Consider the following 26,162-nt stretch of genomic DNA (forward strand, 5'->3'; position numbering starts at 1 on the left):
ATTTTGTAGGCCCTTGCCACATTACAAGGGGGGATATCAATGTATCCTGGTTATCACTGACACCTTTAGCAAATGGATCAATGGATTCGCCACGAGAATAAATACGCGAAGACACCAGCTGATATATCGGTGCAACTGTTGTTTACCGGGTGGGGATTCCCACGCAGTATCAAGTATGCTGGCATGTAACACTGTATCAAACTCAAGAGGTTTTGCCCCACATGTCCTGATGGCAGGACATCCTGGAGTGGAATTGAAGCCCTCCTGGGATTCGACCTCTCAGAATCTGAACTAACAGCTCACAGTCACGAGAAATCCATGCAACAATCATTGGATCGTGTGCACAAATGGCCGCTGCTGTTAAAACAGGACAAAGAAAAGTGCAGAAGTCTGTTTCGGTGGCAAAGTGAGGCCCATCGAAAATGACATTGGACAGAAAGTCATGCTCCAGGTTTATAAGCCAGGAACGTTTTGTCCTCTAGATGTTATGGGCGGCACGGTAGCACAGTGAATGGCACTGTTGCTTCACAGTGCCAGGGTCTCACGATCGATTCCCGGCTTGGATCACTGTCTGTGCGGAGTCTGCATATTCTCCCCGTGTCTGTGTGGGTTTCCTCTGGGTGCTCCGGTTTCCTCTGACAAGTCCCAAAAGATGTGCTGTTAGGTAGTTTGGGAATTCCCCCTCCATGTATCCGAACAGGCGACTAGGGGCTTTTCACGGTAACTTCATTGCAGTGTTAATGTAAGCCTACTTGTGACAATAAAGATTATTATTACGGCCACATTCCATAATAGGCAAAGCTGGTCCGTCAGGATACAAAATCCTGCTGGACTCTGGAAAGACTGAATTGGTGTCATGTGAACCAACTAAAACTATTCGGTGCACAGGCCATCCATCACATTCGCCTTGATGTTGTGAGTCATCAGCTTCAAGTCCACTGACACCGGTTGCAGTACCCATTCCCCCAGCACAGAGACCAACAAAACGGGAGAGGGGTACAAAATAGGGAGGCACACAAGTTGAACACACCCCATGCATAGGGGCACCCCCCACCCGCCATACGTTTGTAAATACAGGCAACTAAATAAGAACTACCAGTGTAACCTATGTATCGTTATACTACCCCACTATGTACAGGATTGAACAACCAGTGAATAAAGAAAACACGCCCTTTAACAAGGGGAGGGGGTTTCGGGGAAGTAGGAGCTAGGAGGCTAACTCAAATGTGAGGCTTTTGTAAATTGTAACTGGTGTGTACAGATTGGTTCAAGTTTATCTTTGTTGTGCACAAAAGAAAAACTTTATTTTTTAAAAAGTGTTTGAGTCCAACTGTTTTGATGAGCCATGAGTCTTGTGGTTCATTGTAACAAGTAATCAGTACTTCAACCAGTAGAATAAAGAGCAGTTTAGTATTTATCTAGTGTTTGAAACCGTAATAAAGATTCAGTTGTATGAAATATCCTGTGTAAGAGTTTCTTCGTCTGCCACGTCAATTGGTACCTCAGTCAGAGGGCAACAAAGAAGAGTCCGAGGAGGACTGAGGTGGTGAGGAGGATTGCAGAGGTGGGCAGGAACTGATGGGCAGTAAAACCGACTTAACCCATGCAGACACTTGTGTAGGATGCACGTTTGGTACCGACCCATCCAGTCCACAGGTACGTAATCAATACATCAAAAAGAGGTACTTTAATTCAATGGAATTTATTAAATTCTAACTTTACAATCGGACGATGCACGGAGAACGGACAGTCCTTTCCTTTCTGAACGTAATCATTTGCTGACTTCATCAAATTTTGGCTCTGAATAACAAACAAAAAAATACATTTTATTTTAAATGCAAGTTTTTAACCTTTAATTTTTTAAATTATTTTTAAAATATAGATTTAGAGTACCCAGTTATTTTTGTTCCAATTAAGAGGCAATTTAGCGTGGCCAATCCACCTACCCTGCACATCTTTGAGTTGTGGGGGTGAGACCCACGCAGACATGGGGAGAATGCGAAAACTCCACACAGTCTCCCATACCAGCCTCCCCGAACAGGCGCCGGAATGTGGCGACTATGCGCTTTTCACAGTAACTTCATTTGAAGCCTACTTGTGACAAGCAATTTTCATTTCATTTTCATTTCACAGACAGTGAGCCGAGGCCGGGATTGAACCCGGGTCCTCAATGCCGTGAGGCAGCAGTGCTAACCACTGTGCCGTCCTACGTTTTTAACCTTTAATGCACTGCATGATTGTTCCAAACCCACTCCTTCACTGGAGTCCGATATCCCAGGCCCTGTGCGCCTACTACTCTGTGTTTCTCAGACCTATCATAGCAGAGATGCTTTTCTACTCTAATTGCGTTTAAAGTTAAGACAAGTTATACAAATCATATCCTGATTGTTCGACACCAAAGAGGCCACCTCGAAACAGCACACAACCTGTAATTGCTGTGAAATTAGCAAGTTAAATATTTTACAAAGCCACGATGTAATTTCACATTACACGGCACTGCTCAATATTTGGAACCTCCATTGCCGTTGGCATTGTAGTAAAATGCTCAAACCCGCCAGGGAGCACAGAGCCACATTTTTAAAAGATTCCTTCGCTTACGGTTTGCACTCATAAGAACTTACCCTCAAATTTAAAATCTGGGAATTTAGCGAGGTCTCCTCCCCCATAGACGCGCTGCAGTTTGACAATCTCCTCATCCACGTTTTTCTTGTATTCTGGACCAGCGTCAACAGGACCACCCGTTTTCCTGTTTTGATAGGGAAAGGAGGAAAATACAAAGACTTATGTCAAATACCTCCCCACTGTGACCAATTCAGAGTCAAAGCAATTCGGCCAGTATCATTACTGAACTAAGTTAACGCAGCACCTCTGGCTCTGTATTGGCATGCATTCAACTCAATCCCCCACCCCAACTAACATATAAATTAATCATATAATATACAAAATTTATATGTTAATCATATACCTCCTTGTGACTCACTTTACTATTTCCTACAGGAAGTAATTATTTTCCACAACCCCTCAACAGAGGATAACCGTACCTCCCTCAAACTGCTTATGTGCTTGTACAGTGAAAAACTGAGTCTTATTGATCAAATCCTGGATCAGATTAAGACATTATTCCACATTATTCTCGAATCCAATCGAAGCAGTCTTCTTCCTCTTGGAGACCAAATTTAAGGTTACCTTACCATTCCTTCTCAATTTCTCATTTCCTCACCTGCTTCTCAGCTTTAGTGCTGTCGGAATGGTCTGTGTTTTCACTTGGGTTTCAATGGAAAAATGAAAAAATTCCAGATTCCTTTGTTTTTCTCCTCCCTAGCCGCTGGCCGAATAGAAATTAGATGTAGTCTACAGCTCATTGTCTTCACAAAAACAAGTGGGCAGATCTCCAGGACGCTAGAGCAGGCATTGTCAAACTCGGGGCGCGACCTGCAGGCGGGTGTCGGGAGGGTCGCGGAGCCGTCCGTCGTGGCGCTCCCGATCGCACAAATCTGCGCACAACAGCCGGCTGTTAATAACACCGGCTGCAAGCGGCCTTCAAAATGGTCGCGAATATGTAAAAACAAATGCGGCCACCAAAACTATTCGCATGCGCACCGATGATCGGGCACGCATGCGCAGTGCGGCCGCTTTTTGTTTTAAATTAAACAGTCGCAGCCTTTTGTTTTACAAGTTCGGCGGGGGGGGGGGGGGGGCTTTATTCATTTATTTTATTCATTTTTTTTTTTTACAAGTTCAGGGGGGTTTTATTTGATAAAGTTTTACAGGAAAAAAAATGCTGAACTTTGGACAGATGGAGACTCCATACTTTCCGACACCGGAAGGCTTCACCTTCATCCAACAAATTCCATTGGAGGAGCGTATACGAGGGCCAAAGGGACCCAAACCATTTCGCCCATTTTTGTCAGCAGCAAACAAGGTAAGAGAAAATGGTGGGTCGCGCAGGTCGGCCGGCGTGGGTCGCGCAGGTCGGCCGGCGTGGGTCGCGCAGGTCGGCCGGCGTGGGTCGCGCAGGTCGGCCGGCGTGGGTCGCGCAGGTCGGCCGGCGTGGGTCGCGCAGGTCGGCCGGCGTGGGTCGCGCAGGTCGGCCGGCGTGGGTCGCGCAGGTCGGCCGGCGTGGGTCGCGCAGGTCGGCCGGCGTGGGTCGCGCAGGTCGGCCGGCGTGGGTCGCGCAGGTCGGCCGGCGTGGGTCGCGCAGGTCGGCCGGCGTGGGTCGCGCAGGTCGGCCGGCGTGGGTCGCGCAGGTCGGCCGGCGTGGGTCGCGCAGGTCGGCCGGCGTGGGTCGCGCAGGTCGGCCGGCGTGGGTCGCGCAGGTCGGCCGGCGTGGGTCGCGCAGGTCGGCCGGCGTGGGTCGCGCAGGTCGGCCGGCGTGGGTCGCGCAGGTCGGCCGGCGTGGGTCGCGCAGGTCGGCCGGCGTGGGTCGCGCAGGTCGGCCGGCGTGGGTCGCGCAGGTCGGCCGGCGTGGGTCGCGCAGGTCGGCCGGCGTGGGTCGCGCAGGTCGGCCGGCGTGGGTCGCGCAGGTCGGCCGGCGTGGGTCGCGCAGGTCGGCCGGCGTGGGTCGCGCAGGTCGGCCGGCGTGGGTCGCGCAGGTCGGCCGGCGTGGGTCGCGCAGGTCGGCCGGCGTGGGTCGCGCAGGTCGGCCGGCGTGGGTCGCGCAGGTCGGCCGGCGTGGGTCGCGCAGGTCGGCCGGCGTGGGTCGCGCAGGTCGGCCGGCGTGGGTCGCGCAGGTCGGCCGGCGTGGGTCGCGCAGGTCGGCCGGCGTGGGTCGCGCAGGTCGGCCGGCGTGGGTCGCGCAGGTCGGCCGGCGTGGGTCGCGCAGGTCGGCCGGCGTGGGTCGCGCAGGTCGGCCGGCGTGGGTCGCGCAGGTCGGCCGGCGTGGGTCGCGCAGGTCGGCCGGCGTGGGTCGCGCAGGTCGGCCGGCGTGGGTCGCGCAGGTCGGCCGGCGTGGGTCGCGCAGGTCGGCCGGCGTGGGTCGCGCAGGTCGGCCGGCGTGGGTCGCGCAGGTCGGCCGGCGTGGGTCGCGCAGGTCGGCCGGCGTGGGTCGCGCAGGTCGGCCGGCGTGGGTCGCGCAGGTCGGCCGGCGTGGGTCGCGCAGGTCGGCCGGCGTGGGTCGCGCAGGTCGGCCGGCGTGGGTCGCGCAGGTCGGCCGGCGTGGGTCGCGCAGGTCGGCCGGCGTGGGTCGCGCAGGTCGGCCGGCGTGGGTCGCGCAGGTCGGCCGGCGTGGGTCGCGCAGGTCGGCCGGCGTGGGTCGCGCAGGTCGGCCGGCGTGGGTCGCGCAGGTCGGCCGGCGTGGGTCGCGCAGGTCGGCCGGCGTGGGTCGCGCAGGTCGGCCGGCGTGGGTCGCGCAGGTCGGCCGGCGTGGGTCGCGCAGGTCGGCCGGCGTGGGTCGCGCAGGTCGGCCGGCGTGGGTCGCGCAGGTCGGCCGGCGTGGGTCGCGCAGGTCGGCCGGCGTGGGTCGCGCAGGTCGGCCGGCGTGGGTCGCGCAGGTCGGCCGGCGTGGGTCGCGCAGGTCGGCCGGCGTGGGTCGCGCAGGTCGGCCGGCGTGGGTCGCGCAGGTCGGCCGGCGTGGGTCGCGCAGGTCGGCCGGCGTGGGTCGCGCAGGTCGGCCGGCGTGGGTCGCGCAGGTCGGCCGGCGTGGGTCGCGCAGGTCGGCCGGCGTGGGTCGCGCAGGTCGGCCGGCGTGGGTCGCGCAGGTCGGCCGGCGTGGGTCGCGCAGGTCGGCCGGCGTGGGTCGCGCAGGTCGGCCGGCGTGGGTCGCGCAGGTCGGCCGGCGTGGGTCGCGCAGGTCGGCCGGCGTGGGTCGCGCAGGTCGGCCGGCGTGGGTCGCGCAGGTCGGCCGGCGTGGGTCGCGCAGGTCGGCCGGCGTGGGTCGCGCAGGTCGGCCGGCGTGGGTCGCGCAGGTCGGCCGGCGTGGGTCGCGCAGGTCGGCCGGCGTGGGTCGCGCAGGTCGGCCGGCGTGGGTCGCGCAGGTCGGCCGGCGTGGGTCGCGCAGGTCGGCCGGCGTGGGTCGCGCAGGTCGGCCGGCGTGGGTCGCGCAGGTCGGCCGGCGTGGGTCGCGCAGGTCGGCCGGCGTGGGTCGCGCAGGTCGGCCGGCGTGGGTCGCGCAGGTCGGCCGGCGTGGGTCGCGCAGGTCGGCCGGCGTGGGTCGCGCAGGTCGGCCGGCGTGGGTCGCGCAGGTCGGCCGGCGTGGGTCGCGCAGGTCGGCCGGCGTGGGTCGCGCAGGTCGGCCGGCGTGGGTCGCGCAGGTCGGCCGGCGTGGGTCGCGCAGGTCGGCCGGCGTGGGTCGCGCAGGTCGGCCGGCGTGGGTCGCGCAGGTCGGCCGGCGTGGGTCGCGCAGGTCGGCCGGCGTGGGTCGCGCAGGTCGGCCGGCGTGGGTCGCGCAGGTCGGCCGGCGTGGGTCGCGCAGGTCGGCCGGCGTGGGTCGCGCAGGTCGGCCGGCGTGGGTCGCGCAGGTCGGCCGGCGTGGGTCGCGCAGGTCGGCCGGCGTGGGTCGCGCAGGTCGGCCGGCGTGGGTCGCGCAGGTCGGCCGGCGTGGGTCGCGCAGGTCGGCCGGCGTGGGTCGCGCAGGTCGGCCGGCGTGGGTCGCGCAGGTCGGCCGGCGTGGGTCGCGCAGGTCGGCCGGCGTGGGTCGCGCAGGTCGGCCGGCGTGGGTCGCGCAGGTCGGCCGGCGTGGGTCGCGCAGGTCGGCCGGCGTGGGTCGCGCAGGTCGGCCGGCGTGGGAAAAATGAGTCCCCGGAAAAAAAGTTTGAAGAACACTGCGTTAGAGCAACACTGGTTGAATTACCTTAAACAGAACTTCAAAACAGGGAAGCTTTAAATGCATGGCATCATCCTTTGGGAGTGAACACAATGCTGCATTGTGTTGAAATAGTTAACCTGCCCTTAGGCACCAGAAGCAGCACTACAAGTGGCTTCAATGCACTTCCTTAGGGGGTGAAAACACAAGCAATATTCTCATTCCCATCTTCTGAGACAGACTGCACAGCACCCATAATGCACCTACATTTAAATAGCACTTGCAACGTCAGCCGTGGCTCAATTGGTAGCACTCTCACCTCTGTATCAGAGCTGGGGGGGGGGGTTCAGATTTCAAGTAGCTTGATGGGATCTTTATGTTCGCTCAAGCAGTCAGACCCTAAACTGAGGGCCCGCCTATCCCCCCAGGTGGATACAAAAGATTCCATTGTGCCGTTTCAAAGGTGAGTTCTATCCTACCCAGTATTCATCCCTCAAGCAACAACATGGAGAGACGTGATCTGGTCATGATCACACTGCTGTGTGCAGAAGCTTGCTGTACATAAATCAGCTGCTCCATTTTCCAAAATACCAAGTATTAGGAACACAATAATAATAATAGGGTAGTTTTAAGGGATTTATATTGGTAAACATTAGAAATTAGGAATAGTTCTAAATGGGTTTAATTTAATGTTTCTGCATAAAGAAGAGAAAACCTATAGTTAGATTCATGTAAATGTGGTGGTTGGTCAAGTTCCAAGTGTGTTTCTATTAGAGAGGGCTATGGCGTGAACAATAAATAACAATTGGCGGAAGTAGCAGGTGTTGCTTAGCAACTGGAGGCCCTTTTAAGGTGCAAAGGCTTTTGAGTTGAGTTGAATTTGTTTGCCATTGAAGATAGGTCACCAAGGAGTGAACATCTCTCTACTCTGCCATGAGAATGCAACTGGACAGGACAAGGGCGCTGCAAATTTCCCGCTGGGTCACTGTGCGGAGTGTGCACGTTCTCCCAGTGTCTGCGTGGGTTTCCTCCTGGTGCTCTGGTTTCCTCCCACAGTCCAAAGATATGCAGGTTAGGTGGATTGGCCATGATAAGTGTCCAAAAAAAGGGTTAGGAGCGATTATTGGGTTACAGCGATAGGGTGGAAGTGAGGGCTTAAGTGGGTCGGTGCATACTCGATGGGCCGAATGGCCTCCTCCTGCACTGTATGTTCTAAAGCAATCGTGAACAGGTTGTACAGTATCAAGACAAAGAAATCCCGCAGAGGAAAGTGTAAAACCTGGATACTGGGTTCGTTGTTAAAAGTGGAGTGGAAGCTTTGGTTGAAAGAGCAATTTTGAAAACCTGGAGTGGATTTTGGAACGCAACCCGCTGATGGAAAGCATTGTTGTGAAAGTAGACTTTAAAGCGAGTCCTTTTGGAAGTGTAATTTAGAAATGCTCATGTAACAATCATCTGGGGCGTAGTTCAGAGGAGAAATCCACAGACACTCACTTTGGTTCAGAGCAGTGTGTACTTGACCACAGCCAATCTGTGGTAGAAGCAGGGATGATAGTGACGTTTAAGGGGCATCTTGACAAATACATGAATAGGATGGGAATAGAGGGATACGGACCCCGGAAGTGTAGAAGATTTTAGGTTAGACAGGCAGCATTGTCAGCGAAGGCTTGGAGGGCCAAAGGCCCTGTTCCTGTGCTGTACTTTTCTTTGTTCTTTGTATATTTAAGAATGGACTTTTGTGTTACTGAGTCCATCCATTGTAGCCCTAGATATATTTGTAATCCATAAAAACCTTAAAACGTGTGCGATTTACAAAGCTAAGCTAAGGGGCGGGGGGGGGGGGGGGGGGAGTAAAGGAATATTGTACTGGAATCTAACTTTGCATATTTAATCAATGCTTAATTTTCCTTGTTGTTAGAACTAATTTGCGGTCCTGATTCTGTTCCTCCACATTTCCGAAAAAATGCAAACGATATTTTGGTCTCTTGAGCCAGCATTCCATTCTGGGATCTTCCTGTCCAGTTATTTTTTTTTTTTTTAATATTTATTAAAGTTTTTTAACACAATTTTTCTCCCTTACAAACAATAACCCCCCCCCCCCCCCGTAACAAAAAAAAAGAGAAATCGCACAGAGCAAGATATATACATGGCAAAATGATATATTTACACAGCTTTGTACACTGGCCCTCACCCGTACGTGCCAGTTTCCCCAACCCTTCATGTTATCTCTTGCTCATCCACCCTCCCAGGCAGTCCCCCCCCCCCCCCCCAAAGGTTGCTGCTGCTGCTGACCGACCTTCCTCTAACACTCCGCGAGATAGTCTAGGAATGGTTGCCACCACCTGTAAAACCCCCGCGCAGACCCTCTCAAGGCGAACTTAATCCTCTCCAACTTTATGAACCCAGCCATATCATTTATCCAGGCCTCCAGGCTGGGGGGCTTCGCCTCCTTCCACATTAGCAAGATCCTTCGCCAGGCTACTAGGGACGCAAAGGCCAGAATGCCGGCCTCTTTCGCCTCCTGCACTCCCGGTTCGTCCACTACTCCAAATATTGCTAGCCCCCAGCTTGGCTTGACCCAGACTTTCACCACCATATATATTCCTCCCGCTACTCCTCTCCAGAACCCCTCCAGTGCCGGGCATGACCAAAACATATGGACATGATTCGCCGGGCTCCCTGAGCACCTTCCACATCTGTCCTCTACCCCAAAGAACCTACTCAACCTCGCCCCCGTCAAGTGCGCTCTGTGGACCACCTTAAATTGTATCAGGCTGAGCCTGGCACACGAGGAGGAATTAACCCTACCTAGGGCATCAGCCCACAGACCTTCCTCGATCTCCTCCCCCAGCTCCTCCTCCCATTTACCCTTCAACTCTTCTACCAGCGCTTCCCCCTCTTCTTTCAACTCCTGTGTATTTCCGACACCTTGCCCTCCCCGACCCATACACCCGAGATCACCCTATCTTGAACTTCTTGTGCCGGGAGCAACGGGAATTCCCTCACCTGTCGCCTCACAAAAGCCCTCACCTGCATATATCTAAAGGCATTTCCCGGGGGGTAACTCGAACTTCTCCTCCAGTGCCCCTAGGCTCGCAAACGTCCTGTCAATGAACAGGTCCCCCATTCTTCCAATCCCCTTCCTGTCCAGTTATAATAACTGAGATTATAACTTTCAAAAGTACTTCCTCAGCTGCAAAATGCTTTGACTTTACCCAAGGTCACAAAACGTACAGTATAAATGCGTTCTTTTTTGTTTTTGATCACTTACTGGCTCTTAGTGTCGTAGTCACGGATCTTATCGATGAAGAGCTTTTGGATCGGGTCGAGGCTCTTGGTCTTATTAAACATCACCGCCGTGAACCCGATGTTTCGCCGGAGCTCAACAGAAAGGGAAGATCGCAACATGTTGGAAAACCGGAACAAGCATTGCAGGATCATGGTAGCCTGGTTAAACAGGGCAAAGCTAACACTGTGGAAAACAAAATAACATGGGACATAAAACCTCAAAGACAGACGAGCATTCACCCAGCTGCAAAATCTGCAAATCGCCTTCCTTTTCTCCCCATATAAAAGAGAGCAAAATCAATTGTAGCACCAAGCAAGATCAGCTCCTGCTGATTACCACCTAGCACCTTTCCTCAGCTGATGAATCAGTACTCTTACATGTTGAATATCACTTGGAGGAAGCACAGAGGGTACTAAGGGCATAGACTCAAGGTGGTGGTGGGGGGTACTTCAATGGTTATGTGGTAACACAACTATGGTTTGAGCTGGCTGAGTCCTAAAGGACGTATCCACAAATTGGACCCGCAGTAGGCAAGAGGAAACCAAAAGGAGGGGAAAACCTATTCCTCACCAATCTACCTGTCACAGGTGCATTTGTTCCAAGACAGTACTGGCAGAAGTGACCCTTGAGGAGGTGAATTCCCATCTTCACAGTGAAGATACTCTCCATTGTGATGTGTGGCACGACCACCATGCTGATTCAGAACAGATCTAGCAGCTCGAAATTGGGCATCCATGAGGTGCTGTGGACCACCAGCAGCAGAATTGTATTAAACCAGAATCAGTAACCTCATGATCTGGCACGTCCCTCACTTTGCCATTAGGCTGGGGATCAACCTTGGATCAATGAACAATGCAGGATAGAGGCACCAAGCATATCTAAAAATGGTGTGTCAACCTGACACACAGGAGTATTGGCAATGTCAAATGGCATGTGACAAAGTCACAACTAAAGGACAAGATCAAAGCTCTGCAGTCCTGCCAAGTTCAATTGTGAATCATAGAATTTATAGTGCAGAGGGAGGCCATTCAGTCCATCGCGTCTGCACTGGCCCTTGGAAAGAGCACCCTACTTAAGCCCACGCCTCCACCCTGTTCCCTTTATCCCTGTAACCCAGTAACCCCACCTAACCGTTTTGGACACTAATGGCAATTTAGAATGGTCAATCCACCTAACCTGCACATCTTTGGAATGACAAGGCTGAAACATTTACAACAATCTTCAGTCGGAGGTTCCAAGGGGATGATCCATCTCAACCTCCTCCTGGGAACTCTAGCACGGCTGCCTCACAGCGCCAGGGACCCGGGTTCAATCCCGGCCTTGGGTGGGTGTGTGTGTGTGTGCGGAGTCTGCACGTTCTCCCCGTGTGTGCGTGGGTTTCCTCCGGGTGCTCCGGTTTCCTCCCACAGTCCAAAGATGTGCAGGTTAGGTGGGGTTACGGGGATGAGCCCCAAAACCCAGTGCCCTATTCCCCAACCCACCCACCCACCCACATAATCTGTAGTGCTGCACCAGGCTCAGCTCCAAGTGCTCTCTGCCCTCTGGGACGGGGGGGGGGGGGGCGGTCTCGGGCTCTCGGGGGGGGGGGGGGAAGAGCCCCGGGCTCTCCGGGAGGGGGGGGGGGGAAAGAGAGAGAGAGAGGGTCCCGGGCTCTCCTTGAGGGGGGGGGTCCCGTGCTCTCCGGGGGGGGGGTCCCCGGGCTCTCCGGGGGGGGGGGGTCCCCGGGCACTCCGGGGGGGGGGGTCCCGGGCTCTCCAGGGGGGGGAGGGGGGGTCCCGGGCTCTCCAGGGGGGGGGAGGGGGGGTCCCGGGCTCTCCGGGGGGGGGAGGGGGGGTCCCGGGCTCTCCAGGGGGGGGGGGAGGGGGGTCCCGGGCTCTCCAGGGGGGGGGGGAGGGGGGGTCCCGGGCTCTCCAGGGGGGGGGGAGGGGGGGTCCCGGGCTCTCCAGGGGGGGGGGAGGGGGGGTCCGGGCTCTCCAGGGGGGGGGGAGGGGGGGTCCCGGGCTCTCCAGGGGGGGGAGGGGGGGGTCCCGGGCTCTCCAGGGGGGGGAGGGGGGGTCCCGGGCTCTCCAGGGGGGGGAGGGGGGGTCCCGGGCTCTCCAGGGGGGGGAGGGGGGGGTCCCGGGCTCTCCAGGGGGGGGAGGGGGGTCCCGGGCTCTCCAGGGGGGGGAGGGGGGTCCCGGGCTCTCCAGGGGGGGGGGAGGGGGGGTCCCGGGCTCTCCAGGGGGGGGAGGGGGGGTCCGGGCTCTCCAGGGGGGGGGAGGGGGGGTCCCGGGCTCTCCAGGGGGGGGAGGGGGGGTCCCGGGCTCTCCAGGGGGGGAGGGGGGGTCCCGGGCTCTCCAGGGGGGGGGAGGGGGGGTATACATTTTCTCTCTCTCTCCGCGAGCCGCTCTCACCTTGTCCTCACCGACCGCCGCAAAGGATCAGGGGAGACGGAGCTGAGAGGAATAAATAACCCGGAGTTCAAACTGAGAAAACTGCAGGAGACCCGCCAGAGACCCTCCCCCCCACTTCCCCAGACCCCCCGAGCGAAACCCCCGCCCACGGCGATTCCGAAAATTACCGCAGCTTAACGGCGCAGCGACAGTGAACCGGAAGTGTTCTCCCACCGGTCAAAAGGGTCAAACCATTAATTTTCTTTTAAAAATGTATCCGGCCTGCTGCTTTGATACCGGGAATGTTGAGACTCATTGATAATCGATTGATTATCAATAATCGATTGATTTGTCAATTGACGGTTGGAGGTTAACCCCCGGGAGTGACCTCCTGGCACCGGAAGTGGAGGATGGGCTTCCGGTTGTCGCGAGCGGGCTGGCGCAAGAAAAATCAGGAATAAAATTCCCGGCGGCGAGAGAGAGAGGTGAGTGAAAGAGGCTTCGCCCCGCCGCTCAGTGTCTGCCTAGACCCGGAGACTGTCCCCTTCCCGGGGCTCAGTGTCTGTCTCCCCGGGGCTCAGTGTCTGTCTCCCCGGGGCTCAGTGTCTGTCTCCCCGGGGCTCAGTGTCTGTCTCCCCGGGGCTCAGTGTCTGTCTCCCCGGGGCTCAGTGTCTGTCTCCCCGGGGCTCAGTGTCTGTCTCCCCGGGGCTCAGTGTCTGTCTCCCCGGGGCTCAGTGTCTGTCTCCCCGGGGCTCAGTGTCTGTCTCCCCGGGGCTCAGTGTCTGTCTCCCCGGGGCTCAGTGTCTGTCTCCCCGGGGCTCAGTGTCTGTCTCCCCGGGGCTCAGTGTCTGTCTCCCCGGGGCTCAGTGTCTGTCTCCCCGGGGCTCAGTGTCTGTCTCCCCGGGGCTCAGTGTCTGTCTCCCCGGGGCTCAGTGTCTGTCTCCCCGGGGCTCAGTGTCTGTCTCCCCGGGGCTCAGTGTCTGTCTCCCCGGGGCTCAGTGTCTGTCTCCCCGGGGCTCAGTGTCTGTCTCCCCGGGGCTCAGTGTCTGTCTCCCCGGGGCTCAGTGTCTGTCTCCCCGGGGCTCAGTGTCTGTCTCCCCGGGGCTCAGTGTCTGTCTCCCCGGGGCTCAGTGTCTGTCTCCCCGGGGCTCAGTGTCTGTCTCCCCGGGGCTCAGTGTCTGTCTCCCCGGGGCTCAGTGTCTGTCTCCCCGGGGCTCAGTGTCTGTCTCCCCGGGGCTCAGTGTCTGTCTCCCCGGGGCTCAGTGTCTGTCTCCCCGGGGCTCAGTGTCTGTCTCCCCGGGGCTCAGTGTCTGTCTCCCCGGGGCTCAGTGTCTGTCTCCCCGGGGCTCAGTGTCTGTCTCCCCGGGGCTCAGTGTCTGTCTCCCCGGGGCTCAGTGTCTGTCTCCCCGGGGCTCAGTGTCTGTCTCCCCGGGGCTCAGTGTCTGTCTCCCCGGGGCTCAGTGTCTGTCTCCCCGGGGCTCAGTGTCTGTCTCCCCGGGGCTCAGTGTCTGTCTCCCCGGGGCTCAGTGTCTGTCTCCCCGGGGCTCAGTGTCTGTCTCCCCGGGGCTCAGTGTCTGTCTCCCCGGGGCTCAGTGTCTGGACCGGGAGACTGTCTCCCACCCCCTCCCCAGGGCTTGGTGCCTCTCTAGACGGGGAGACTGTCCCTCTCCCTGGGTTTCGCTGCCTTGTCTAGACCGGGAGACTGTCCCTCTTCCGGGGCCCCACTGTCTGTCTCCCTGGGCCTCAGTGTCTGGACCGGGAGACTCTCCCACCCCCTCCCCGGGGCTCGGTGCCTGTCTAGATGGGGAGACTGTCCCTCTCCTTGGGGCTCTGTGTCTGTCTAGACCGGGAGACTGTCCCCCCTCCCCGGGACTCGCTGTCTGTCTAGATGAGGACACTGTCCCTCGGGCTCGGTGTCTGTCTAGATGGGGAGACAATCCCCCCCCTCCCCAGGGCTCGCTGTCTGTCTAGATGGGAAGACTGTCCCTCTCCCTAGGGCTCAGTGTCTGTCTAGACGGGGAAACTGTCTCTCTCCCCGGGGCTTGGTGTCACTCTATCATTGAATTCATAAAATTTACAGTGAAGAAGGAGGCCATTCGGCACATCGAGTCTGCACCGGCTCTTGTAAAGATCACCCTACCCAAGGTTAACACCTCCACCCTATCCCCGTAACCCAGTAACCCCACCCGACACTAAGGGCAATTTATCATGGCCAATCCACCTAACCTGCACATCTTTGGACTGTGGGAGGAAACCCACGCACACACAGGGAGGATGTGCAGACTCCGCACAGACAGTGACCCAAGCCCGAATCGAACCTGGGACCCTGGAGCTGTGAAGCAATTGTGCTATCCACAATGCTACCGTGCTGGGAGAGACTGTCTCTCTCCCTGCATCTCGGTGTCTATCTAGACTGGGGACTGTCCCTCTCCCCGGGGCTCCGTGTCTGTGTAGACCTTGAGATTGTCCCCCTTCCCAGAGTTTGCTGCCTGTCTAGACGAGGAAACTGTCCACTTCCCCGGGGCTCAGTGTCTGTCTAAACACAGAGACTGTTCCACTCCTCGGGGCTAGCTGTCTGTCTAGACAGGGAAACTGTCCCCCTCCTGGCCTCGCTGTCTGTCTAGACGGGGAGACTGTCCCTCTCCCCGGGCTCGTTGTCAGCCTAGATGGGGAGACTGCCCTCGCCCCATGGCTTGCTGTCTGTCTAGACGAGGAAACTGTCTTCCCCAGGGAATCGGTGTCTCTAGAATGGGGAGACTGTCCCTCTTCCCGGAGCTCGATGTCTGTCTAGATGGGGAGACTGTCCCTCTCCCAGGGGCTCGGTGTCTGTCTAGTCTGGGAGACTGTCCCTCTGCCTGTGGCACGGTGTCTGTCTAGACTGGGTTACTGTCCCTCTCCCCAGGGCTCAGTGTCTGTCTCGACTGGGTGACTGTCCCTCTTCCCGGGGCTCGCTGTCTGTCTAGACTGGGAGACTGTCCCTCTTCCCGGGGCTCGCGGTCTGTCTAGATGGGGAGACTGTCCCTCTCCCCGGAGCTCGGTGTCTGTCTAGACGGGGAGACTGTCCCTCTTCCTGGAGCTCAATGTCTGTTAGACGGGGAGACTGTCCCTCTTCCCGGAGATCGATGTCTGTCTAGACCGGGAGACTGTCCCTCTCCCCGACACCCGGTGTCTGTCTAGACCTGGAGACTGTCCCTCTCCCCGGACTTGATATCTGTCTAGACCGGGATACTGTCCCTCTCCCTGGGGCTTGCTGTCTGTCTAGACTGGGAGACTGTCCCTCTTCCCAGGCTCGGTGTCTGTGTCGACGGGGAGACTGTCCCTCTCCCCAGGGCTCAGTTTCTGTCTAGACAAGGAGACTGTCCCTCTCCCCGGAGCTCGGTGTCTGTCTAGACAGGGAGACTGTCCCCTTCCCTGGACTCAGTTTCTGTCTGGACTGGGTGGCTGTCCCCCTTCTCCAGACTAGGTGTCTGTCTGGACGAGGCCACAGCCCCCCTTCTCCTGGACACAGTTTCTGTTTAGAATGGGAGACTGTCCCCCTCCCAGTACTTGCTGTTTGTCCGCGGGGAGACTGTCCCCCTCCTGGTGCATGGTGTCTGTCTGGACAGGGAGATGGTCATTTTCTCTCCTCCGACCCCCTCTTCCTCTCCCCCCCCCCCCCCCCCTTCCTGGAGCTCCGTGCCTGTCCAGATGTCGGCCTTTCTCCCCCCCCCCCCTCCTGTATCCCAATGTCTGTCTGCAAGGGGAGAGTAGTCCTTGGACTGATTTGTGATGACGAGCAGTTCCTGGGTTCATTACAGTGTGTCGTACACAGTCATGTGATATTCATAGAATCATAAAATTTACAGTGCAGAATGAGGCCATTCGGCCCATTGAGTCTGCACCGGCCTTTGGAAAGAGCACCCTATTTAAGCCCATGTCTCTACTCTATCCCCGTAACACAGTAACCCCACCTAACCTTTTGGACACCAAGGGACAATCCACCTAACCTGCATATCTTTGGACTGTGGGAGGACACCGGAGCACCCGGAGGAAACCCACGCACACACGGCGAGAACGTGCAGACTCCGCACAGACTGTCGCCCGAGGCCGGAATTGAACCCGGGATCCTGGAGTTGTGAGGCAGCAGTGCGTGTCACTATGCCACCCTATTGTAGCCAGTGTGTCTAAGCCTGAAGCTCCTTGTAGATAATTTTTATTTAAATGTTTGAATGAATCACGAAGGGGGTGGGGTAGCTGAACTGGTGCTACTTGCTGTACTTTGTTCAGAGCTAAGGCACCCAATTGACAGTTTTGATAGAAAAATGAAAAACAATCCTGTTGCTTAGCCATATAACGAAACCAACGGCTGAAGCCACAATTGGCTTCAGCTCTCATCCAAATTTAGGGCTAAATGTCCCAGGATTCCTGCTATCTATTTGCTCACTCTGAAGGTATGCTGTGCAATGCAAACATTGAGTGTGGAGATGTTGGACTTGACTGGATTAGACTACAGAGCAACTTGTCGCATGAAGGATAGTTACTTTGGTGAAGTGTAGAAGGTCCCCTAGCACCAGTAGTACCATTTCTCAGGAAGTGATAGCACCTTCAAGAAAGGAATAAACTTGGAACATCTCAATCGAAGCAGATTTAATTCAAGATTGAATGGAGAGATGCATTGTGGCTGAAATAAAAGGGCAATGTAGAAAGAGTTCTGCCTGCCTGTTGCTGCACATCCAGGAGGGATTAGCCTTACTGTGGGTGTTTCTCTGCTTGGGTAAGTCTGGTGTAGGACATTCAGAATTCCGTTGTGACAGGAGACTCCCATGAGGAGAGAGAGAAAAGGCTTTAGGGATGTACTCCAAGCTTTGCTGAAAAGGCCAAACATTCCCGTTGACCCATGAGCGACCCTAGCTTGTGACTACAATTGAGAAGGCTCATTCAGGAATGCACTGAGAGGCATCGAGAGACTGCATCGGGAACTCAGAGAGGGAGCGCACAAATCTCCAAACAACTCAACTGCCCAACCCTTCATGTACCCACTTGTGGCAGTATCCGCATGTCGCACATTGGACTTAACAATCCTCTCGGAACCCATTGAGCCGGAGTAGAGGCAAATCATTCTCTATCACGAGGGACTGCCGAAGGAGAAGACAGGACATTGTACCTGAATCTCTTAAGCATCAACATGGTTAGCATGTCATCGGCTCCACATAACTAAAGAGGAATTTCTGAGACTCAAAAGATTATTGTTGGAAAGCATTCTCGGGAGAAGAGATTTGAGCTAACATGTTTGTGTGGCTAGGGTTTGGTGCCTGCATGACTTTGTTGCAAAGCAACAAATCGATGTTGCTGAAGTTCGCCTCCAACTGTGGAACTGCTGATAGACCAGGTGTGGTGTGTGTGTTCATGCAGTGATCAGTGCACGGGGGCACATTGGTTAGCACTGCTGCCTAACAGCATCAGAGATCTGGGTTTGATTCCAACCTTGGGTGACTGTCTGCGTGTGTGGAATTTGTTTATTCTCCCCGTGTCTGCATGGGTTTCCTCCGGGTCCTCTGGTTTCCTCCCACAGTCCAACGATGTGCAGGTTAGGTGATGGGGTTGAAGGGGTAGGGTGTGGGAAGTGGGTCGAGTTGGCTGCAGACTTGATGTGCCGAATAGCCTCCTTCTGCACTGTAGGGATTCTAAAGTTCTTGTGAATTGTGATGGGACCTAAGCCATTTGACAGAGGTTCCTGAATTTGATGTGCATCTCACAGCTGATCAAACCTACACTTGTCATGGGTTAAGAATGGTGTAGCTGGCTCTGATGGTCTGAACTAGCTCAGGCCTCTATGGGTGATTTGATAGTCTGGTTTTTGAGCCAGCTAGGTCCTTGATAATGTGCAGGCCATAAACAGTCTGGCTCAGTAATGGAACTCGAAGCATCATTGACATTGTTAACACTTCCATGACCAAAGGTACTGTTCAGATGGTAGAGTGGCCCTGACCCAGGTTAGGAATCCGTTCGGCTCATGCACACTTTGGGGGCATCCTACGACAGAGTAGTATGGTCACTGGACCAGCAATCCAGAGGCCCAGGATAATATTCTGGACACATTGATTCAGATCCCACCACAGCAGCTGGTGAAATTTAAATTCAATTAATAAAAATCTGGAAATGAAAGCATCATTGATTGTCATAACTTATCTGGTTCATTAATATCCTTTTAATGAAGAAAATCTACCGTCCTTGCGTGATCTGGCCTACATGTGGCTCCAGATCCACAGTCCTCTGGTATACTCTCAACTGCCCTCTGGAATGGCCTTGCAAGTCACTCCGTCCAAGGGCAATTAAGATAGAGCAGCAGCTGCTGGCCCCTTGGCAGTGACGCCCACATCAAATTAAATCGTAAATTCAAAAAACATCCAAATGCTTCGGCTTTGCCAACCTTAATTAAATTCTGTAGATTTATAAAGCAGAAAATGCATGTGGTGAGCAGAAACTGTTAACGCAAGAACATAAATAAGAGCAGGAGTCGACCACACCGCCCATTGAGCCTGCTGCGCTATCCAATACCATCATAACTGATCTTAGACTTCAGTTCCACGTTCCCATCTGTTCTCCATATTCCTTGATTCCCTGAGACCAAAATCCTGTCGATCCCAGCCTTAAATGTATTCGATGATGGAACACCCGCAGCTTTCTGGGGTAGAGAATTCCAGAGATTCACGACCCTTTCAGTGAAATAATTGCTCCACGTTCCAGTCCTAATTAATCAACCCTGTGCCTCTGTGCACAGGGTGCCCAGCCTGGGGCACAAACCTCCATGTCTGCCCTGTCAAATTCCATTAGAATTTAGTACGTTACAATGAGATCACCCCTCGTTCTTCTAAACTCCAGAGAATATGGACCTAATTTACTCGGCCTGTTGTACTGCCTCCAATGTATGGACATCCTTCCGTAAAGGCAGAGATCAAAACTGCCCATAGTCTTGCCGGTGTGGTCTCATTAAAGTCCTATGCAATCCAAGGGTGCCACAGGGTTCAGTCCTCGGATCTCAACTGTTTACAATCTATAGAAATGATCTGCAGGCAGGGACAGAGTGTAACATAGCAAAATTTGTGGATAATACTAAAATAGGTGGGAAAGGAGGCAAAAAAGAGGAGATAGACAGATATAGAAATGCTAGGGGAATGGACCAAAATTTGGCAAGTGGAGTTTAATGTGGATAAGTGTGAGGTTATCCACTTTGTCTGAAAAGATAGAACGGCAAATTATTATCTAAATGGAAAGCAGATTCGAAATGCGTCTGGGCAGAGGGATCTGGGTGTCTTTGTTCATGAATCGCAGAAAATCGTATGCAGGTACAGAATGTAATTAAGAAGACAAATTGCATTTTAGTGTTTATTGCAAAAGGACTGGAGTATAAAAGTAGAGAAATGTTGTTGCAATTGTATAGGGTGTTGGTGAGACCACATCTGGAGTATTTTCTAAATAGAAATAGACATGGGAAATCAGAAGCACAAAGGAACTTGGAAGCCCTAGTTCAAACCTGGGAACAAGAGGGCAAAGATCTGTTCTCCACAGACACTTCTAGACATCACTTTTTGAATAGGTCTTTGGCAACATGCAAGATTGGAATATGGAAGGTTATGGGCTGATTTGAATGTGGTTTATATGATTTTTGAAAGGAATTTATCGGTAAAAGGAGAGAAGCTTTTTCTGCTCCGTGGGGAATTCTAGGACAAGGAGACATAACCTGAAAATCAGAGCTTGGCCATTCCGCAGAGAAGTTCAGAAACACTCTGGGGTGGGTATAAATGAAACTTTCTCTCTAAAAATCAGTTTTAAAATTCTCCTGAGACCTTGGGTCAATGCAGTACCTGGTGTGACACTGAGCCATTACAGAATACAAGTTACAGGTTTGGATCCTGGCCTGAGGCTGGACTGAGCCTCCCTCAGATGGACAGCAATTAGTCAGCTCCTTTGGACAGTGGATTCCCAGTCAGAGTTTGACCTTGAGATTTCCGTTACGCCTGCTAGAAGGTGAAATGGACCAGACTTTGGGTGAGAATAATGTGTTTTTGTATATCTACATTCAAATGTATATAGTTGAGGTCAGGTGTCAGTGAGAAGGAGGCCTTGGATACCTGTGCAGCTGTATTGCTTCACCTGTTCACCATCAGAATCCTTCCCCCTACCAAAAATGATGGACATGCAAAAAACCCACTGGGGAGGGGGTCGCTTCATGTGGTGCACCTTTGCTGATGGCTCAAGAGACCCATCTGTGAGATGCAGGTTCTGCCTCATGCTACATATGAAGTGGTGATCAGGTGCTATTGTGGGTTTGTTCGTGCCTGTTGCTAATTGCTTTAGCCACTGATCATCCTGGTGGCACACACTGGCCCACCTCTGCTGGCTATATCTTTGGGAGATTTGCCTTTGAAAGGACTGTTGCATTTGTGATTTTTGTCCATCCGTGAGCTCCCCAGAAAACGGCAAAGTTGGAAGTTGCTGAGCTTCCAACTTTACTTTGTCCACGTTTCACAAAGTACTGAGAATGCAGGACATGGCGCTGAGCATTAAAGGGAATAGGAGGGAAGAACTTTAGCGTAGAGTGCCGCCAGTGTTCTGTCCCTGCTCTTATTTCACAAAGCCCTCCCCGCCCCCCCAAGGGGTGTGAATGGAAAAAGGGATCTGCAGGAACCCAATCTCCTCTCCAAATAGCTCCTGATGCCATGAAGTGTCTATGACAATTACCCACAAATATGGCACAAACTCCGCCTCACTTCCTTCAAGGCCGCCTGATTTCCTTTCATAAAATAACTTGATATTCAGATATTCTGCCACATGTCTTTTTTCCCCACCGCCCTTGTAAGTCTCAGCCGTAGCTCGGCGGGTAGCGCTGTCATCTGAGTCAGAACGTTTCGGATTCAAGTCCAACTCCAGAGACTGGAACATACAAATCTAGGCAGGCACTCCAGTACAGTACTGAGGGAATGCAGCAACCTTAGAAGTGATTTGTTTCAGATGCGACATTACACAGAGACCACATCTGTCCCCTCAGGTAGATCTAAAAGATAGTGCACTATTTCGAAGAAAAGAAGGGAATTCCCCCCATTGTCCTGGCTAATATTTATCCTTAACATCAAAGCAGATTAGCTGCTCATTATCACTTTGTGTTTGTAGGAGTTTATTGTGCTCAAACTGATTGCTGACTTTCCTACATTACAATGGTCACTATGGTTCTAAAGTACATCATTGGCTGTGTAGAACTTTGAAATGAAATGTGGTCCTGAAAAACACCTATGTAAATGTAAGTATTTGTCTTCCCATATCAACCACGTACCTCTCTTCGCCTTAGGAGTGCTTTGAATGTTCCGGTGTTTGGCATGTCTCTAATTCTACCCCACTTCCTCTCTATGTGACAGTGATTTCCCGGCTATGTGAAAAGTCCCACTTTTTTACTATTTCCTCAAGTTAAAAATAAGGGAGAACTGGCTTTGTGTTTGTAGCTTTCTTATGCTGGTACGATTCAGCAAGGTGAGAAAGAATGATCAGTTCAAAAACAGCTCCAGCGGAGTCCCCAGTACAAACCATCCATATGTATTCCCCTTCATTGGAGAGCAAAATTAAATAAAGTGAAATCGTATATTTAAAATTGTGTAATTCCTTTTAGTTAGTCATAACAGCAAGTGAGTGGCAGAAAAGTCCCTCCTTCGAAACAGAAGCCAGAAGTGTGCTTTACAGTAACACTGTCTGAGGCATGTTTTGACCACCCTGCCCCAACATGTTTCCTGTGTGTGGGAGTGCAGCGAGCATGAGTTACTGACAGCATCAGTCACCCAACCTGAGTCAGTGCTTTAATAATGTTCCTATCTCTGTATAGTGGGAGCATGTTATGTTGAAGTAGAATTAACTGTCTCCAGAAACTGTGACAGGTAAATGTTTTCGGGTCAGGACTTGTACCAGTTGTTTAGTTTGATCATTTAAACTTTCCCGATTTATAAAGATAGTTAAAACCTCCATTTGTTAATATGGGTTCTTGTGCAGCAGTAGTTGAACGCAGTTCTGTAGTGATTTGATTTTTGGGTGTGGATGTTGCACCTTGCGCTAATGTACTGTAGCGCTGCATTTCGATGTGGCACAGGAAGTTGTGTCTGTGTTCTTGCTAGATTTGTTTTGAATGTTTGCAGCACATCATGTTATTGTGAGCTGGCACGATCTATGTAGTACAAAAGCGAAGTGGTGTGGGTACTAGAAATTGAAATCAAAACATGAGCTATATCCTGTCACTTTAGATATAGTTACATGCTGCTGAATTGCCGGGTGCCACGGTGGCGCAGTGGTTAGCACTGCTGCCTTACAGTGCCGGGGTCCTGGGTCCGGATTCAATTTGAGTGACTGTGAAGTTTGCACTTTCTCCCCATGCCTGCATGGGTTTTTTCTGGGTGCTCCGGTTTCCTCCCACAGTCCAATGATGTGCAGGTTAGGTAGGCCTTACATGTTTGCCGGGATAGAGTAGGGAAGCGGGCCTTCGTAGAGTGTTCTTTCAGAGTGTCGGTGCAGACCTGATGGGCTGAATGGCCTCCTTCTGCACTAGGTATTCTGATTGTGAGAGAAATCGGGAAGGGGCATAGCATACGGCCCCAGAACAGAATAATATATATAAAAATATATATATAGTGATTTGTTTAAAAAATATTTTTATTGACGTTTACATTTTTGCACTGCAGGAGATGACTGAAATGGTTATTATTTACAATTTATGTGCTGCAATGTGATTTTAATTGCCCTCTGAAGCAGCCTTGCACCCTGCTCAGTTGTATCACCATCCCCTCAGGGCAACAAGGAATGAGCGAGGCCATATCCAAATAGTGATTTATAAAAATGACTTGGTGTGCTGGCTACATTTCTCTTGGTCATGAAGGAAGTTGATGAAGTCTGTGGTTATCCAGGGAAGTTTAAAGCCAATGTGGAACCAATTTGCAGCCAGTGTCCAACTTGCAGCTATTTCCTCCATTTGAGGCGGTTTTTAATTTTCAAAACGAGATAGAGCTTGCAGTCTACAGGGTATCAGTGCTGCCGGGAGAAAATCCTTTTCTAATTTAAAGATTTTTAAAATTTACTTTTCATTGCACCATTGCCAGTCTCCCTGTGGCATCATGTATAAATGGAACATTCTATGTGAAATTTGAGTTCCTGGTTGTTTCTATATGGTCCTCCTGGCCCAGGGTCCTCATGTAATGTTTCCAAGTGGCCCTGTACTTCACCAGGTAATAGTTTCCAGTCTTCAGTTGCTGGCTTGCCTTTGAACTTTGCAGTTTATATCCCAATGCAATAGGTTGCTAAGTTGACATTTAGCTTTGCAGCATGTCCTGCGCTGTTTAGTCCGTCTGAGATGAATTAGCCAAAGAAGCAGCCATCCACCAAAAGTGATCATGTGCACAGCAACCCATGAGCATGAAATGCGAGAGTGACGTGTATAAATTTTTAGGTTAGACTGAAAGAATATTTGAAGTAAACAAATTAACTTGCATGACAGGCTTGCGATGTTTTTATATTTGAACATGGATTTGAAAATTGAGTAATTTAATCAAGTTTCCCTTGGCAATGGAGTTGTTTTATTGCATTAAAAACACTATGAATGAAAGTTGTTGATATGATGCTTGAATTTGTCTGACTTTTTATTTTCTAGAAGCGATACTGGACCCATTCTCCAACCCTTTTCAGAACTGGACAGATCAAAGCCCCAGCTTGACATTGTAAGTCAACTATACAGGATTCTGTTGTGTAACCTTTGCCTTTATAATGGAATTTGTGAAATTTGTTTATGCTCCGTGCATACGATTATAGGTATCTTATTACTGGAGCAGGTGATTTATGAGGGTATCAAATTCTATAAAGTTCTGCATTTAACTTGCATAGCTTGATTTTCTGCCCAAGTGCTACAGCATTGCATCAAAGCGCCTGTGCTAGAGCTAAAATCCGATTTTTGCTAAGTGCTAATAAATCACTTGCTCTTGTTATTCTGCCTCCTCGGGTCTAGATGGCAGCCCTGGCTTCAATAATTCTTCCAGTTTGTACCACTTACAAAGCAGGATAAACCTGTTGGTCCCTTTATGATACAGAATTATCTGTACTCCAGTAGTTCTGTAATACATATTTTCTCAGGTGTTCTGATAAGGGTTGAGTTTTTGCTTGTGGTGACTTTGGGACGTTTGTGACGAGCTTAAACAGACCTGCTCTCGCGTTTTCATGTTTCTGGTGATCTTTTCTCAATGGCTAGAGGGCAGATGTCAAAAGGAGCACTTGTAGAAGTGGGCCCAACATATAGTCAGATAAAGTGTAAACCTGTTGCGCCACACCCTGCATGTTCTGGAGGGGCTCTGCATATCACTTGGGACAGCAGCAGCCGATTGATGTTGCCATATTGTTGCCTAAATCAAGTCTACTGTTGGTAACACAGTGAAATATAAAAGTATCATTAGAAATACAATGGTATCTGACATAAAAGTTGGATATCTGTAATTCCAAACAGTTGAACAAATAATATTTCAAGTTTGTCATCTTGTGCACAGGACAGCATATTTAGTGAGGAAAATGCTGAGTTCAAGAAAATTATAGTCATCTATGGACAAATCATTTCTTGGCTCCTGATTTCTGTCATAATTAATGTTACTGTGTATGAAGTTCATCTGAGGCATAAATGCAACATCCTTTATAATGTATCTCTTCCTGACATCTTCACTGGTAAAAACAAGACTCTTTGCACTGCCTTCTCCTCTAAACTTGTTTCTTTCACTAGGAGTTCCAAACGTTGAAAGTATTTGCCCAGTTCTGGTCTTCCCATCCTTTAATAAAAGCGAAATAACTGCAGATTCCTTAACATTTCGTGTCTGTATGATTCTCCTTCAGACCTGCAGAGCTTATCCAGCATTTTCCATTTCTATTACATTCCTTCAGTGTTGGTATCATCTAATCACCAGATCTTGATTTTGCTCCTTTATTTTATTCTTTAAACTTTGATCATGCAACGCACTTTGGCCCACAGAGCACTTGGCGTTTGAAGGCTATTCAGCTTGAACGCAGTCTCGTGTTAGTTAGAAAGAGTCAGATCATGTTTAGTCTACACGCACAATGGATGAAGAGCAAGGAATGTGCTTTATGTTTACTGCTCGGCAATAATAATGACTGATAATGAAGAGCCTAAAAGAATCCTTACTTTTGCAGATACAAGCTACTGGAATCCATTAGAGAAAACCCTTCAGGATTGTTTTTGACCAGCCCAGACACGATGGGCTGATGGTCTTTTCTGTGCTGTAGACCTCCGTGACTCTATGACCTTACACTACATCTATTATTGTGCAGCATGTCTTGTGTGATCTTTGAATTCATTACTTTAATCACTCACACTATCACTTTAAGATGTTTGTCATTGGTCATTGAGCTCAGAATAATGTCCCCAAGCACAGTCCAAATTTGCCATCGAAGTATCCTCCCAGGAATCATTAACCTCCCTTTCGCTTTCCAAAATGGATTGCCCTATTGTGCACTTCCAGCATCTTCCACTTTTTTCTACACTTTTTCATTGCTTGCCTTGCTGTTTTTGTTTCGTCATCAAATGCGCACAACTTTCTTCAATAATAATCTTTTTCGTGTCACAAGTAGGCTTACATTAACACTGCAATGGAGTTACTGTGAAAAGCCCCTAGTCGCCACCTTCCGGCACCTGTTCGGGTACACAGGCAGAATTCAGAATGTCCAATTCACCTAACTAGTCTTTCGGGACTTGTGGGAG

At 52.2% G+C, this 26,162-nt stretch overlaps 2 protein-coding genes across 3 annotated transcripts in view; one reads left to right on the top strand and one right to left on the bottom strand.

Moving 5' to 3' along the window:
* Positions 1 to 1,686: 1,686 nt before the first annotated feature.
* Positions 1,687 to 12,746, bottom strand: atp5pf (ATP synthase peripheral stalk subunit F6). 2 transcript variants are annotated; one of them, XM_072513145.1, is made up of 4 exons: positions 12,589 to 12,746; positions 10,011 to 10,211; positions 2,622 to 2,746; positions 1,687 to 1,800 (listed from the first exon to the last, which is right to left on the bottom strand). In XM_072513145.1, exons 2-4 carry the CDS (start codon positions 10,178 to 10,180, stop codon positions 1,772 to 1,774), a joined length of 324 nt encoding a protein of 107 aa, XP_072369246.1. In that variant the 5' UTR covers positions 10,181 to 10,211; positions 12,589 to 12,746; the 3' UTR covers positions 1,687 to 1,771. The 2 variants fall into 2 exon arrangements, with proteins under 2 accessions (XP_072369246.1, XP_072369245.1); XM_072513144.1 differs by lacking the exon at positions 12,589 to 12,746 and adding an exon at positions 12,422 to 12,564.
* Positions 12,747 to 12,791: 45 nt separating this feature from the next.
* gabpa (GA binding protein transcription factor subunit alpha) overlaps positions 12,792 to 26,162 on the top strand; it is a 67,770-nt gene continuing 54,399 nt past the window's right edge. Inside the window, 2 exon segments of the mRNA XM_072513146.1 lie at positions 12,792 to 12,885; positions 24,060 to 24,126. The gene's annotated coding sequence lies outside the window, so the exon portion shown is untranslated.

This window comes from Scyliorhinus torazame, chromosome 8, assembly GCF_047496885.1.
Source record: "Scyliorhinus torazame isolate Kashiwa2021f chromosome 8, sScyTor2.1, whole genome shotgun sequence".
In the NCBI taxonomy this organism is placed as follows: Eukaryota; Metazoa; Chordata; class Chondrichthyes; order Carcharhiniformes; family Scyliorhinidae; genus Scyliorhinus; species Scyliorhinus torazame.

Coding starts and splice junctions, on each gene's coding strand:
- atp5pf (XM_072513145.1), bottom strand. CDS start 10,180: ATGATCCTGCAATGCTTGTTCCGGTTTTCCAACATGTTGCGATCTTCC. Junction 2,747..10,010: donor GACTACGACACTAAGAGCCA/GTAAGTGATCAA, acceptor CTATCAAAACAG/GAAAACGGGTGGTCCTGTTG. Junction 1,801..2,621: donor CCCAGATTTTAAATTTGAGG/GTAAGTTCTTAT, acceptor TTTGTTATTCAG/AGCCAAAATTTGATGAAGTC.